Raw genomic sequence first — 16,255 nt, forward strand, 5'->3', positions numbered from 1 at the left:
CCCAGGTATAAGTCGAGCGAACCTTCTCTGACCAGTTTCTCACTCATTTATCTCTTTTCTTAAAGAAGAAAACAAAAACTGTGCACAGTACTCCATATGTGGTCTCACCAACTGTGGTACAACTGTGACAAAACATCCTCACTTTTAATTCCATTCAGCTTCCTAATCACTTGCTGTACCTGCATACTAACTTTTTGTGATTCATGTACCAGGACGCCCAGATCCCTCTGTACCTCAGAGTTCTGCAGTCTCTCCCCATTTTAAATAATATGCTGCTGTTCCATCCTCCCACACAAAGTGGACAAATATACCTTTTCCCATCTGCCAAATGTTTTGATCACTCGCCGGTCCTGGAGCAACTCAGGACCCGATAATAGGCTAGCACCGTGCCACATGGAACTAGTGCAATTCCAATTCATGCTAGCACGTGATACGACAGACTCGGGATAAGCACTGGAGAACCTGACAAGCAGGAGCTGCATATAAGCACTCCACTCCCCACACACCTTCACCCCAGCAAAGATGGCGCTGGTTGCGCTGGAGCACTTCCATCCCATTGATGGGTTGGCTGGGGCCAGAGGGTACCTGGGGAAGTGGCCTGGGGAGGCACCCATATGACCCATGGCACGAAGTGCAAAGTGGGCAGTCAGCGGCCTGTGCAGCCGCATGGCGGCCTTGCAAGATGTGGCAATGGTGACCCATACCCGGTAACCCTGACCCCATGGCTCACCTTCTGGCTGTTCCCCCCCTGCTACTCCCTCCGGCCCTGGCAGATGCACTCTGGCCAGCGGTGTTGGACACTTTCCGTACCCCCCCTCTCTCTCTCCCTCAGCAACCAAAGGTGCCCGGTTTACAATTTTCAATAACACAAGAGAACCTCACCATTGGTAATTCCGCCTGGCGGAGGCGGAGCATCACAGGAAGCCCAGAGAATGCTGGGTAGGGCCCGTTAATGATAGGCCTTTACTGTACAATTTGGATGTCCATGTTGGTGTGCAGCCTGGAACGCATTGGTAAGGCACTGGAGCATGGCATTCCATTGGGCGCCCAGCGCTGGCCTCGACTATTGGCTGACGGGCGATTCTCCACCCGATCGCGTTTCACAATTCCGGTGCCTCTGGTCGGAGAATCCCAGCCCTTATGTCCACTTCACAACTTACCTTCCTACTATATCCTATGAAATAAATATACAGATTTTGTCCCGATGACTTTATTAGAACATGACTGCATGAGAAAGCCCTTTAGTTTCCTTGGCAAGCCAAACTTAGTGGAAAGAGGATACAGGGCACAGGATACCGAAACAGGTAAGCTTTGCAATAATGTCTGGGTTTTATTCTGGGCCAGAAGGAAGAGTTCCCCTTAGGTCCCACAAGGCAACCTTGGTTGAACCCTCCCCTGACATTTGCTCCCTTTTCCCCAACTGCGATTTCCTTCAGGGCTCCCTGGTTACTTACTAAAGTGTCAGAGATCATTTCACAGAGCTTCTGTTGTCTCAGATCCCCCTGCCGCCTACTGACTAGGTAGCGATTCCGTCCAGAGAGCTGGAGTCCAAGCTCCTATTAGGAAATGGGATCCATGAGCTAATTCCTTCGAGCCTCACATGGTATTAGCATGCCAATTTTCCCAGCCCGCACCTTCCCAATAGTAAAATCACCCCCATTATTCGTGAGCAACAGAGCTAGTCACTGAAAGTTGAGTTCATTACGGTTTCCATTTCAACAATGAACAGTGAAAAATGCATGTTATTTAAGGTAAAATCATATCAGGATTCATGCTGCAACTCATGCAACAGACAGATGCTATCCAAAAAAGATTGCTTTTTAAAAAGTGTGTGTGACTGAGTGTGACCTTGGACAGTAAGCATTTATTCCATACCAGACTGTACAGCATCAAAAAGACATACATTTATAATGCGCCGTTCACTACCTTAGGTCATCTCAAAGTACTTACAGCCAATTAAGTACTTTTTGAAGTGTAGTCATTACTGTAATGAAAACACAGCATTTACATGCAACAAGTTCCTACAGACGGTAATGCGACATTGACTCGATAATCTTTTCTTCTTGTCATGATGGTTAAGGAATAAATATTGGTCAGGACACCATAGTGCCACGGGATCTTTTACACCCATTTGAGAGAGTACATGGTGCCTTAGTTTACCAACTCATTTGAAAGGCGCTATTCTAAAACAGTGCTGCCGTCACTCGATACTGCACTGGACTGTCAGTCTAGATTTCCGTGTTTAAATTGTAACAGCAAGAAAGTTTTCTTTCTGTAAAAGTGAAATGTTAAGGATGTGCCTAATAGCCTTATGAAGTCTGAAAAATATTTATCCTTGCCAGTGATGAATCTATACTTAAATGAATCTTGCATTACCATGTTGACAAGTCTTTAGCTAGACTTAGTCATTATAGACTCAGTTTATGTGTAAGTCTGACAATAGGAGCTCCATATGTAAACTCGACGATCACACCACAAACTTTATGAATGGTGCAAAGGGCTGCCCAATCAGACAACAAGCCAAGCCTTTAATTTCTCAACATCTACAGGGAACAAGATTTTAGTAATTAGAAATCTACTATCTAGACTAAGACTATCTAATGTCATGAGAATGTCGCTTTAAGAAATGGTTAGCTGCTCATGTCACTGCAGTGGTGTCAGATTGTGGGTGGAGTTGAGCTCTGGTTCTGCTTTTTAGTTTCACTTTGAGAAAAGTTTGGGTGTGTCTCTGTCCTTTTGGTTTCGTTTTTCAGTGTGTTGCAGCTGAAGTCAGTCAATGCAGCTGTACTGTTGATCTCTCTGCCATGAAGGACTATCTCTTGATCATTTGGTGAATTCAGAAATGTAAATGTTTTCAGTATTGAATGTAAACCCTGATGTGCTTCTGTTTAAAGGTTGTTAAGTCTTTTGGATGTTAAAAGGACAGCTTTAAGGGTTACTTAGTGTTGTATTCTTTGGGGGTTATCTTTGAATTAATGGTTGCCAAGATATTCACTGTTTGTTTTAAAAAGGTTAACTTGAGTTCATAGAATAAACATTGTTTTGCTTTAAAAAATACTTTTCCATTTCTGCTGTACCACACCTGTAGAGTGGGCCGTGTGCTCTCCATACCACAATCTATTAAAAGTTGTGGGTCAGGTGAACTCCATGATACACTCTGGGGTTCTCTAAACCCTGAACCATAAAACTAAGCACATACTTCTTCTCTTACCTCTGCTTGGCACTTTGCTTCTGGCAAAACCAGGGACTGGCTGATGACTGTATGGCTGTGCCATCTCATGCACATGATTCATATTTACTAGTAGTGTCTCTGCATCCCCACATCTAATAGCATTAATCAGTGCTGGATTCTCTTGGCAGCCTTTGGTGGATGTGTCAGTGCAATCTGTATTGTCCTGATATCCCTCCCTGTTCCCCTCGCTCGCACAGTCCTCTTCCATACTCTCTGAATGCATCAATGGGGAGTGGTGTACAAAACTGTGCCCTTGGGATGATGAAGGGGGTTGTGGAATATGCTCTTGACCTCTGATCTGTAATAGACGATGGTGCTGATGATAAGTCTCTGTACTTTGATAAGGCATATTTAACGTTTGGTGCTCTGATAAAGTCTGTTGCTGCCGGCATAGGTTGGCAGTCATGTTCCCAGCATCCCCCACCCCTTGGTTCATGTGCCTCAGCAGGTCATATTCCTGCTGCTGCTGCTGTTGTTGTTGCTGCCGCTGGTGCCGTTTTAAGAAATGTGCCGTCTCAATAGGAGACAAGCGCAGGTCCTGTTGGCCTGTCAAAGAGTGTCTGGGCGATAGTAGGCCCTGGATCATGTGGCCATACTGTTGTGAAACTTGCTGGTGTCTTGTGTAGTCAGATGGCGTTGGAGAGAGCAATGCCTGATGTAGTGACGAAGCGGTGAGATCCTGCTGTTGCTCGTGCTGCAGGAGGCCTTTACCAGCCATGTTTTGGTTATAGTTTAAAAGTGGGTCCATCTGTGCAATTTTCATGGCTTGGGAAAATGCTGCTGCTGGATTGAAGTTGTTAGTTACACATCGAAACTGCTCCTGATAAAGGTGAGGGTGCAAGTGCGTCTGGTCGTAGCTCAAAGGGGAGAATCGACTGATAGGTCGACTAAAAACAAACAGAAATCAGTGTTAACAAACAGTTAAAAGCATTATGAATAGACTGAAAAGTCACATACAGATCAGAGAGTAAGAGTTCCAGCTTCAGTTCAGGACGTTAATGAATTATTTGGGTTATTACAATCTGACTGCTTTTTTAATTCCAGAGTTCGGCAGGTGGTATTTAAACCCATGGCCTCTGTATTGTTAGCTCACTCGACTTCCATACACATTGGAAACTTGAATATGTTCAAAGGCAGATGAAGCGAAATTAGATGTGCATTCCCTTAAAAGATATGATCATACATATGTGTCAAACCTACAACTTTGGAGTTAACATCAGTTTGCATATTCAATTTGTTTCTTAAGCCCAGTTAACCATTTCAATACTCAAAACTGTAATACTACATTTGGGGATCTTGATAAGACTTTCTGAACCATGTTTCAATATAGGTTATTTGTTCTCTCCATTAATTTTGATTCTAACCGTGCAATGCTCAATTCCCCCCAAAAATAGATGGTAAGGCAACTCCCCCCCCCACCCCCCACTCCCTTCCCCATCTCCCACCCCCTCTCCCCTCTCTGTCAATATCACTCTTGTGCCAGTTGCTAGGAGGAATTACTAAAATGTACTTTCATTTCCTCGCCTTTACTGGGGAAGGATCTAACTTCCCTTCGCTGTCCTGCCGTAACACGATTAGAATTAGGAGCTGTACCCAAATAATGGGTCTGATATAATGGATAAAACTTATCCTGACTATTTCGCAGATATTGGATTACACAGACTCTGGGGCAGGAGCTCCAATCTGGAGTGGGAAGCCAGGTTAACAGAAGTCATCAGCACTGCTTCATCTCCTCTCCCGGATACTCTTCAGTTTAACAGAGTGAGATGCCGATATTGAGAACTCGGATCCCTCTCCCCGCTGAAATAACCTCCTCCAGTATTTTACGTGGGAAAATAAATCATTAGGGTCAATTCACGTCAAACAATTGGATACTCTAAATTTAAAAAGAAAATGGGGAACTATGAATACAGGTCCAAACTCTTTTTTTCCCTCTGGGTCTTCAGTGGTTGCAACCAGCTTTGGCACATTCCAGAAATATATGTTTTTATTTCTTTACAGGAGGGGCTTTTATCCCAAGAATCCAAATTGGATTCTTGCCCAACCTCAGTTTTGTCGTTATTGAAGAATCTGACAGCCAGACAATGAGGTATCAAAGGAAACACTACAATTAACCCAAAAGCAAAAGGTCCCCAATCAGAACACTGTGCGCTTTAACGCCATACGCACTTTCTATTTTATGTGTAGAGAATGATTCGGAGGGTTGGAGGCATATATGGGGGAGAAATTGGAGACAGAGAAGTGGGGTAATTGATCATGGTGGGGGGGGAGAGAGAGAGAGAGAGAGAGAGAGAGTTCGCCATCAGCAGTCCATGCCTCCTTTTAGTTGTTGCATTTCCTGAGGTACCAGAAATCCTGCTGGACAGGGTTAACCTTAAAATGGAGCTAAAAATGTGAGGTCCACAGTCTAATATATTCATACAGCTAACTTGCCTCCTATGAGCAGATTGGTTTCCTCCACCACCATTCCCCTCTTCACCTCCACAACCTCCCACCCACGCCCAGCCCCCAGCCCCATCCTTTCTCCATTAAAATAGGGCCTTTTCAAGGTATATTTGGATTTGCGTTTTAAAAGAAACTTTTTACATCCAACCCAAACCCACCTGTTACTGGGGGTTTAAAATTCCCCACAAGCTTTCCGAATCATCAGGTCGTCAGTTACAACGTATGAAGAATTCCACAAGCCTCCTAAGTGAAGGTACAAATTTGATGCCAAGGGATTGGCCCTTAACCTCAACTGAAGTTGAAAGAACCGGAACATTAGAAGTCATCGGATTAATTTCTCAATAAAATGTTCTTGACCTATACACTATTTCAACACTAAATGGGAATATAACACTTAAAATAAATTTATACAAATCAGAATTTACTGTGTGGTGACTGCCATTTGAGGGCCACTATTAAACAGTTAATTCAAAAAAATATATGATTTCGAAGAATTAAGAGGTTAATATCAAGGACAAACTGGTCATATTAAAACTACGGCCAGGATTTTCACCCCCCCCCCCCACAGTATGTTTTCTGGCTGCAGAGGCAGATCACCTTTGGACCCCGACGGGATCTTTTGGTCCCGTCCAAATCAATGGCCATTTTCATTGCGCGTCGGCCACGCCGCTGGAGAAAACACCGGGGGTGAGGGGGTCACTTTCGGTGGGACCGAAGATCCCGCCTGCAGAAAGGGCTGGAAAATCCCGGCCTGTAGCACAGGTAGGTTTCCAACTGATGTAAAGAACTAATTTCAGAAACTTTGGAGGAGAATATTCCATTCTTTACTAAACTTAGATCATGAGGAGCTGCACTTAGCAATCGGGTTCAGAGATAATCTTACCTGTTTGCCTCTGCACTGTCAGCACTCAATTGCTTTGCTAAGGCCCTATGCTGTCCAAGCCCAAGAGATGGCATGTGCAATCCTCTCTGTTGTAGGGGAATTTGATTCCCGGAACTGATGATTCGGGGGTGTGCTGTGTGCAATGGCGGCCCAGCGGTTTGAAGCAAGTTGTTGCTGAGCATATCTGGTGGTTCTTGGACTTGGATTGTAACCTGCTGCGTTTGTGATTGCTGCGGTAAGCCAGGCTGTAAACTCATTCGAGGCAGATTAAGGTTTGAGGGAGGAGGGCTATTACTCGGCTGTTGGAATAAAGCATGTTGGGATGGTAAGCCTTGAAACTGAGATGGCGAGGAAACACAACCTAAGGAATTAAAAAGTAAAAACAAACATTTCAGATAGCGAACTATTCAACTGCGCAAGTGATTGTCTAGAGGCAATATCCAGCTGTTTACATGGTCCTGTGTAATCTACAATGTAGACTGGAAACTTACTAAAATTAAGCTTCAATGAGCTGAACAATAACAGAGAGTCCTGTTATCTCATCACTTAAATTAAACATAATTTTTAAAAATGTATTCTTTCATGGGATGCGGGCATTGCTGGCAAGTCCAGCATTTGCTGCCCATCGCTAATTACCCTTGAATTGAGTGGCTTGCTAGGTCATTTAAGAGGACAGTTAAGAGCCAACTACATTATTGTGGGTCTGGAGTCACATGTAGGCCAGGCCAGGTTAGGACGGCAGATTTCCTTCCCTGAAGGACATTAATGAACCAGAATGGTTTTATTTTACGACAATCAATGATCGTTTGATGATCATCATTACTGAGACTAGTTTTATGTTCCAGGTTTATTAATTGAAGAATCAAGTTTTTTTAACTGCCATGGTGGGATTTGAATCCATGTCCCTGGAGCATTAGCCTGGGCCTCTGGACTACTAGTCCCATCATATTACCACTATGCTCCTGTCTCCCCAAATACTTTTAATATTTTTGCATAGATAGTATCAGAAAAGTTATTTTATAGCTAAATAAAATACTAGCCTTTGGGAGCAGCAATAATGCTACCCACAATGACAGTGAACAGAAAGATGCAAATAATGGAGGACTTTCTATTTGACAGGGCACGATATTTTTTTGCTGGTCCCAATTACATAGGATTGGATTGGATGAGTGTCATACAACAGGCATAAAACACAATTGGAGTAAGTCAGGAATAATTATGTGCAATTTTGAGATGAAAAAGAACTGTTTTGTCACCCAGATGTCTGACATGAGAGAAACACTATCACCATGTTTAGGTTTCAAAACCAAACATCTGAAAGATCCAAATGTGTAGAATTTTTATTTGCACATTTTTCCATAAGAAGATAATACTTTTGTAAATTTGGACAGCTTAGGAGCAGGTGGGCTGAAGCAGAGTATTATTAAGATTCTTACTGCAGCACTGGCAGCACGGTAACACAGTGGTTAGCACTGTTGCTTCACAGCACCAGGTTCCCAGGTTCGATTCCCGGCTTGGGTCACTGTCTGTACGGAGTCTGCACGTTCTCCCCGTGTATGCGTGGGTTTCTTCCGGGTGCTCCGGTTTCCTCCCACAAATCCCAAAAGACGTGCTGTTAGGTGAACTGGACATTCTGAATTCTCCCTCAGTGTACCCGAACAGGCACCAGATTCTGCCGACTAGCGGCTTTTCACAGTAACTTTGTTGCAGTGTTAATATAAGCCTACTTGTGACAATAAAGATATCTGTATCTTGTGCAGCTAGGGCTCCTCAACATATTACAGCAATGGCTTGCTCAGGGTTATTTGAAACCAAGTTGGAACAATCCTGGACTCCATTATTCCATTAGCAAACCAGATTGCTAGTCAATCATCAAAAGTGACCTGCAGTACTGCTGATCCACCTAGTTCAGGTAAGGATTAATGAAATTGAAAAATTGAAAATTGCTTATTGTCACAAGTAGGCTTCAAATGAAGTTTCTGTGAAATGCCCCTAGTCGCCACATTCCAGCGCCTGTTCGGGGAGGCTGGTACGAGAATTGAACCGTGCTGCTGGCCTGCTTTAAAAGCCAGCTATTTAGCCCAGTGTGCTAAAGCAGCCCCTATGTACTACATAGTACTACAACGTTGAATGTACTACAACGGGTTGACTGACCCTAACAGGCATATCACCGTGGAATCACCTCGACTCCAGCAACTCCACTTACCCAGACAGAGAGATGATAATCAACAAATTGAAATAAAAACGCTGCAAAAGATGTTTAGACTGGTTAATCTAGACCTCCAAAATTAGCATGGAAAATGCTTACTGCTGGATTGTATGATGGCCGTGGTGCCAGGAGGAGGGCTGTTATTAGATTTGCTGAAGAGATGGTTGTTGGGATGGTTTGGAGGAGGGCTTGACTGTTCATGCTGAATCTGTAACCTGCAAAAGGTGATTTTTTTTTTAATGTCATAATTTGGAGGCAATTACAAATAATTTTAATTAACTGATCATTGTGATAAAGTCGGCAAATATAGCATTTTATCCAGAATGTAGAAGTACCCAATGATCCATCTAATAATAACTTACCACGAGTGAGCGACTTGTATAAAATCAGTTAAATTTGACAAACGTATGTGGTTTATAGCCATAAGCTAAACTCTACTGAACACAACAGGCTTTGGATGTGCTGTCTGACGATCAGTATCAGTTATGGTGGGGGACGAGCTGATAAATGTAACATTAGAATGTTCCCATTGTAATTTCACAAATATTTCAAGTGGTGCAGTTCTACAAACACTGGTTTTATTCAAAACATAATACAATGTAAGCATTAAAGACACTCTACAATGTCAAAGCCTCCAATAGCAGGTAAGTTTTTTGGGGATGAGAAGTTGTGGAGGGTTCTGGTTCTGGGAGGTGGCGGTGGGGGAGGGTGGTCCTGTGGTAGTACAGAAGGGGAGGTTTTGTAATAGTCTGGGCTTCTCTTCACAGGCACGTGGTTGAAGGTCCAATGATAGGGTGAGGTCCTGGATATGGAAGAGGGCCTCACAGTGGTTTTGGGGTATGGGTGGGGGAGGAGGTGAAAGAGGTGGGAAGCCTGGAGGAAACACTCCTGCGCCTCCTGACTTACACACTTAACTCATGGATTCAGCCCCTCTTGTCTCCTTTAAGCTGCTGAGTTTCCTGAAGCTGGGAAAAATCCAGCTGCCTGCGGTTAAATTGAAGACATGCAGACTCATTATAAAATTTAAATATCAAATCTGCTCTTGTTATGCTCATCCTACGTTATAGTTATCGGTTACTCACCTTTGCAGCTGGTGGGTGATGAATGCTGGCTGGTTTTCCATATGCTGTACCAAGGAAGCTGTTGACAATGGAGGTGAAGGTTGAGCAGGTCGAATACATTCCTATAAGCCATAGAAATGGATGGTCAAAATAGAGAAAAATGCATTACTGTGCAGTACATATGACAACAAGGTTAAAAAAAATCAAATATAGTGTGAAATTCTCCATTTGGGAGACTAAGTTCTCGGGCCGGGGCTGAATTGCCCATGATTTCCGTCAGCGCAAATCACTGAGCGATTCGGTATCCCTCGCCGTGCAAATTTATGCAGGGCGAGGAATATGAGGGATTCTCCAGGGAATCCTGCTATCGGGCTGCCGTTTTGTGCGGGAGGCCCGAAACCGAAGTACCGCGGCCACCCCCCCCCGCACCACATATCAGTCCCCCCACCAGACACCCCATATCGCAAAGCAGCTCCCACCACCCCTTGGTGACCCGTCCTGCCTCCCCCTCGGGACCCCCCAACTAAAGGAACACCCCCACAGAGACCCCTAAGTAAAGGAACAACCAACAGAGACCCCTTAACTAGAGGGACCCCACAGGGACCCCCAGCTAGAGGGACCCCCCCCCCAAACTAGTGGGACCCCTAAACTAGAGGGACCTGCCCAACCAGAGGGATCCCCTAAATAGAAGACCAACTAACTAGAGGGACCCCCCCCCCCTCCCCCCCCCCTCCCCCCCCCCCCCTCTCCCCCCCCCCCCCCCCCCCCCCCAACTAGAGGGACCCCATCCCAGAAAAAAGGACCTCTGTCTCGAAGCTAGAGAGCAGTCCAGACAGGGGCAGGGACAGAACATTTTAATAATAATAATCTGCATTATTGTCACAAGTAGGCTTATATTAACACTGCAATGAAGTTACTGTGAAAAAACCCTTGTCACCACACTCCGGCACCTGTTCGGGTACACAGAGAGAGAATTCAGAATGTCCAATTCACCTAACAGCAAGTCTTTCGGGACTTTCATTTATTTCTAGTAGTGGGCTATGATTGACAGCTAACAGCTGCAGCCTCGACTCATTCATCTTCCTTAGTTAGGTTTCTTTAGTTAGGGGGTCTCTGTGGAGGGGGGGTCCCTAATAAGGGGCTCTCTGGGGGGGGATCTCCCTGATAAGGGGGTCTCTTGGGGATCTCCCCTTTTAGGGGTCTCTGGGGGGGGGGGGGGGGGGGCAAAGGGATGGGCAGGTTGTGTGTTGTGGATGGGCGTTGCCCCTCATATGGACTTTGGGGGCAACCCCCTTAAGGAGTTACCCCCTTGGCCCACCACGAGGTCCACCACGCCAGGCTCACATTTGGTAAAACCTGTTGTGATTCCTGCCCATGTGATTCCTGACCCAGATCACCGGAGAATCACGGAGGACTGGAGAATAGAGTGCCCATTAAAAGTCTACCATTAAATTCCTGCTTTGCAGTGGTATTTATATTGCTTAATTTAAATTGTTGGATCATTTAAATACTCTGGCACAAAAAAACCTGAATTATCAGTGATTAACTTAATATTGTAAACAGTTCATGTATCCCTTAAGACTCAATTTAAAGAATGTGAATGAGAGCAAAAATACCCCTGGAAGTTCTGGTGGGCCTGTCTGCCCCTTTGTGTCTCCACAGTGCTTTCTACCAATTTACATTGCAACGGTATGACTTCTGGGTGATCTGTGTTTATTATGGATACTTTTGGCATCTGATTTAATTTTAAAATCTATTGTGTTGTTGCTTGATGAATTACTTGATTAATTGATTCTCCGTTTCCATATAGCAAGCAGAAACTTCAGGCTGCTCCTGCGTGGGAAAGTGCGACTTCCAGATTGACTTTATTTTTGGGAGGGGAGCGTGCTATGGTCACCATCAGACTAGCCAAATAGCACAATTGGAATGCCACAGTAAAATACTGTGTTACCTGAATCTGTTGGTGTAGGATTTGTTGCTCTTGTTGGTAAAGTATATGTTGTTGCTGTGTCTTCTCAAATATTTTTTCATCCATAGCATTTCCATACATCTTTTGCAAATGTTCACATTCCTAAATACAAAAATAGAGCTTAACACCGGTCATTTGGAGAACAGACCAGTTATTAGTGTTTCTGAAATACTGGATCCAGCACTAATCAGCCTAAGAACCACAATAAGAGTGATTACCCAACAGATACAAAATCTGAAAATACTCTGTTTCTGAAGCAAGGCAGCCAGTGTGCATCCTTGATCATCTTTGGAAGTCACTAATCATCAGTTAAAACATGTATCAGAAAACACTGATGGTAAATATTTACTTTCAGTGAAAGCCTTCTCATTGACCAAGGTATTGGAATTGTGCTATTCGTAGTAACTTCCACTCCATATGTAATTTTGGCTTTATGAAGTACAATCAGGTAATCATGCAGGTTACCCGCCCACAAGTATTGGTTAAAACTGCTTCATTTTTCCATCTTCAATACATCATAGTGCATGGATACCAAGAACCTCACATTGCATAGGTTAGGTCTGCACTTTATAGCTCAGACGGAGGTGGCAAGTCTTATTATGAGTTATGTGAATCATTCCTAACCAGGCAGATAACTTGCCCCTATTGTTTAGTCCACTGTCATTCAGGCAGTGATTAGTCTTGCTTGATGGGCTTCATATCTAAACAAAGGCTGTTTCCTAACATATTTTCGATTACGGAATAAGACAAAGGCTCGTGGCAAGAACATGTATGGTGAGGAATCTTTCCCATCATTGGTCGTCCAAACTGAAGAATCCTGTTTTGGGTTTTTTTAATTTTGTTTGGCGAAGGACTGGGAAGGTATTATTAGGAGCTGGAATTCTTCTCCTGAAATTATAATTTTTGTTCTCACAGCAGCCTTGTCCAACAAGTTATCAACAGGAGTAATCACTCCCTCATAATACTAAAAGCAAAATACCGTGGATGCTGGCAATCTGAAATAAAAACAGAAAGCGTTGGAAAAACTAAGTAGGTCTGGCAGCTTCTGTGGAGAGAGAAGCAGAGTTAACCTTTTTTCAGAAGAGTTATATCGCTTCTCTAATCACTCCTTCATTTGGACGGCAATGGATAAAAGAGTAGGGAAATGCTATCTGTCTGGGTATGCATTGTTCACATATCTTTCTTCATGTTTGCTATCTCTGTTAATAGCCAGTGAGGACAATCACTTCACAAAGTTAACTAGATTTTCCTGGTCAATGCTGTGGAATGCCATTTACCTGTTGCAGCTGTTTTATACTACTGTTGGTGGCGGCGCTTTTCTCCATTTTCTCCAAATGGGCTTTGAATGCCTGTATGCTAGCAGCACCGTCTGAAAAACGGCGGACGGGAGAGAATCTCTCTGTTGGAAGGTGCAGGGTGTTGGGGTCTTTGTAGCAAACACTGAAATAAAGCATGTTTTTTTAAAAATGGGTTCTGTGGAACTGCAAAAAAATTCAGACTCACTTTTATCTCAAATTCTGACTTTAACCTTACTTCATCTTGTAGCTGAGTGCAGAGGTATGATAAGCTACCTCAGATCCTAAAGAGGTTCTTTCTACATCCCACATACATCATTCCTGTAAATTATTCACAGCTTGTCTGTTTACTTTCCTCTGTTTCAATTTACATTGACAAACTTGTGAATGGATAGAAACAGCTACGTTGCATAAAGATTCTTAAATATAAACTAGATCCTAGGCAGCACGGTGGCGCAGTGGGTTAGCCCTGTGCCTCACGGCACCGAGGTCCCAGGTTCGATCCTGGCTCTGGGTGGAGTTTGCACATTCTCCCTGTGCTTGCGTGGGTTTCGCCCCCACAATCCAAAGATGTGCAGGGTAGGTGGATTGCCACGCTAAATTGCCCCTGAATTGGAAAAAATGAATTGGGTATTCTAAATTTATTTAAAAAATATATAAACTAGATCATTAAATAAAGTCAACTTTGTTATAAAAATCGGCCTCAGCTGGAATTGTGTGTCTAATTCTGGGGGCCACACTTTAGGAGGGATGTGAAGGCTTTCGAGAGGGTGCAGAGAAGATTTACACAATTGGATCCAAGGATGAGGGATCCCAGAGGCGGGATTCTCCGGTCTGCGTTTTCCTGCGTGGCGCTCCCTTGCCGGCTGTGGGATCCTCCATTCCGGCAGCCGGCCAATGGGATTTCCCATTGTGGCCACCCCACGTCGTTGGGAAACCTATGGGCGTGGGTCCGCTGCTGGCGGAGCGGAGGATCCTGCCGACCGGAGAATTCCGCTGCAGATATTTGAATAGGTTGGGGAAGTTGAGGTTGTTTTCCTTGGAGGAGAGAAAATTGAGGAGCGATTTGATGGAAGTGTTCAAAATCAGGAGAGGTCTAGATAGAGAAAAGAAAGAGAAAGGGGCCTTGACAGAGGAGATAAAAAAAAATGTTTTAATTGCCAGAAGGGTCAAGACCTGAGGGGGCCTGGCCTGGGAGGGGGGGGGGGGGGCTGTAAAAACACCTCGGTCCTTTAAAAACCTAAGTTGCTGGCAGGGCGGGCATTGAGCGTGATGGGGCCTGCCCCTTACCTTTTTCTTTCTCAATCAGTTTAAAAACATGGCGGGGAAGCTTTAAACGCCCAAGATGACACTTTGTCAAAAAATGGCAACATTCCACCCAATGTATTTAAGCTAGAGTGAAGGTTGGAGGTCTGAAAATGGCCCTTGTTGGAAATATATGTATGCCTCAATGTATGGCATTAATGGATTCAATTTCCTCCTGCTTATTGGTTTTCACAGTAAGGCTGATAATGAATAATGATCACTTAAAGAGGGAAGTAAGCAGTTGAAATATATTGTAATATCTGAGCATGTTAAAATATTGTTTGTTCTGCTGCCCTCTCTGCTGGGAAGCCATAAGTAAAGTTAGTTCAACATTGGCTGCCTACAGTTGAGCGTGGTCTTACTCAGTGCAATACACAACACAAAGAATTTTCTTCTGCATTTCGTTTGCGAAATTAAGGACAGAACATTTTGATGTATTTTTGGAACCCCTGAAATTGATTTTGAGGTTTGAGTTATTTGAAAGATTGCCGCATGTGCATATCGTGTTCAGGTATACAGTGAGTCAGCATGCTAAGTAAATGAAAAAGTGTCACAGCAGGCATATTTGGGGACAAGGAGGGAATTCAACCCCCCCCCCCCCCCCTCCCCAAAAAGGCTGGCGTAATTATAAATGGAGGTTACACATTCGGCTGGCAAACAAAATAGTAAATGAAGATAAAGCAAATGTTTTCCTCACCATGATGGGGCCAGATGCTTCTGAGGTGGTGTAAAAAATGTTGCACCATGGCATTTGGTGAAATTTGAAACCAATAAAAAAGCCTCAATTAAAAGTCTAATGATGACCATGAAATCATTGTTGATTGTCATAAAAACCCAGCTGGTTCACTAATCTACTGGGTTTAGCCCATTTGAGTTAGTTTATGGACATGAAGTATGGGATCCACTAAAATTGATGGAAGGGAAGTGTCTAAAACCAGAGGACAAATCCTCAATGTTGGATTACGCGTCCACCTTTCTGGAAAGACTCACATGAGAGTTTAAAAAAAAAAAAATTTCTTTATTCTCCTCCTTTTACACATTTTCTCCCAAATTTACACCCACCAACAATAAACAACCATCAGTAACAAATATGTCAATTCTCCATATCAATAACAACGATCCCATCCTCCCACCAAACCCCAAACATTAGCCCGCATGTTCACATAAACAAATAACAAAAAGGAATCAGGAATCACCCACAGTCACCATCAACACACACCGCCCCCCTCCCCCAGCCCTCCCACCGCCCCCCCCCCCCCCCCCCAAACTAATGTTCAATGTTATCCAGTTCTTGAAAGTACATGATCAATAATGCCCATGAATTGTAGAACCCCTCCATCCTTCCCTCAGTTCAAACTTAACCTTCTCAAGAGTCAAGAATTCCAACAAGTCCTCCCGCCACACCAGGGCACAGGGTGGAGAGGCTGCCCTCCATCCCATCAGGATCCATCTTCGGGCCATCAACGAGGCGAAGGCTACAACATCTGCTTCCGCACCCGTTTCCAACCCTGGCTGGTCCGACACCCCGAATATGGCCTCACGGGGGCCCGGGTCCAGTTTCACGTGCACCACTTTAGAAATTACCCTAAAAACCTCCTCCCAGCAATCCTCTAGCTTTGGACAGGACCAAAACATTTGAAAGTGATTAGCACCCCCCCCCCCCCCACCACGCTCACACACATCTTCTACTCCTTCAAAGAATCGGCTCACCCTCGCCCTCTTGAGGTGTGCTCTGTATACCACCTTCAGCTGTATCAGCCTCAACCTCGCGCACGAGGAGGAGGCATTCACTTTCCGGAGCACCTCACACCAGAACCCCTCCTCCATATCCTCTCCCAACTCTTCCTCCCACTTTG

General features: G+C 44.3%; 1 protein-coding gene across 4 annotated transcripts in view; it reads right to left on the reverse strand.

Moving 5' to 3' along the window:
• The window catches only part of sik3 (SIK family kinase 3), a 345,368-nt gene that overhangs the window by 22,885 nt on the left and 306,228 nt on the right, over window positions 1-16,255 (reverse strand). For all 4 annotated transcript variants that reach the window (XM_072486536.1, XM_072486537.1, XM_072486535.1 and 1 more), the window contains 6 exons: window positions 13,077-13,239; window positions 11,782-11,901; window positions 9,852-9,952; window positions 8,869-8,984; window positions 6,561-6,921; window positions 3,212-4,119 (listed from right to left, as the gene is read on the reverse strand). In XM_072486536.1, the coding sequence (XP_072342637.1) occupies window positions 3,212-4,119; window positions 6,561-6,921; window positions 8,869-8,984; window positions 9,852-9,952; window positions 11,782-11,901; window positions 13,077-13,239 (1,769 nt within the window). The remainder of the gene's footprint in view (window positions 1-3,211; window positions 4,120-6,560; window positions 6,922-8,868; window positions 8,985-9,851; window positions 9,953-11,781; window positions 11,902-13,076; window positions 13,240-16,255) is intronic.

Source organism: Scyliorhinus torazame, chromosome 21 (genome assembly GCF_047496885.1).
Source record: "Scyliorhinus torazame isolate Kashiwa2021f chromosome 21, sScyTor2.1, whole genome shotgun sequence".
NCBI classification, from domain to species: Eukaryota; Metazoa; Chordata; class Chondrichthyes; order Carcharhiniformes; family Scyliorhinidae; genus Scyliorhinus; species Scyliorhinus torazame.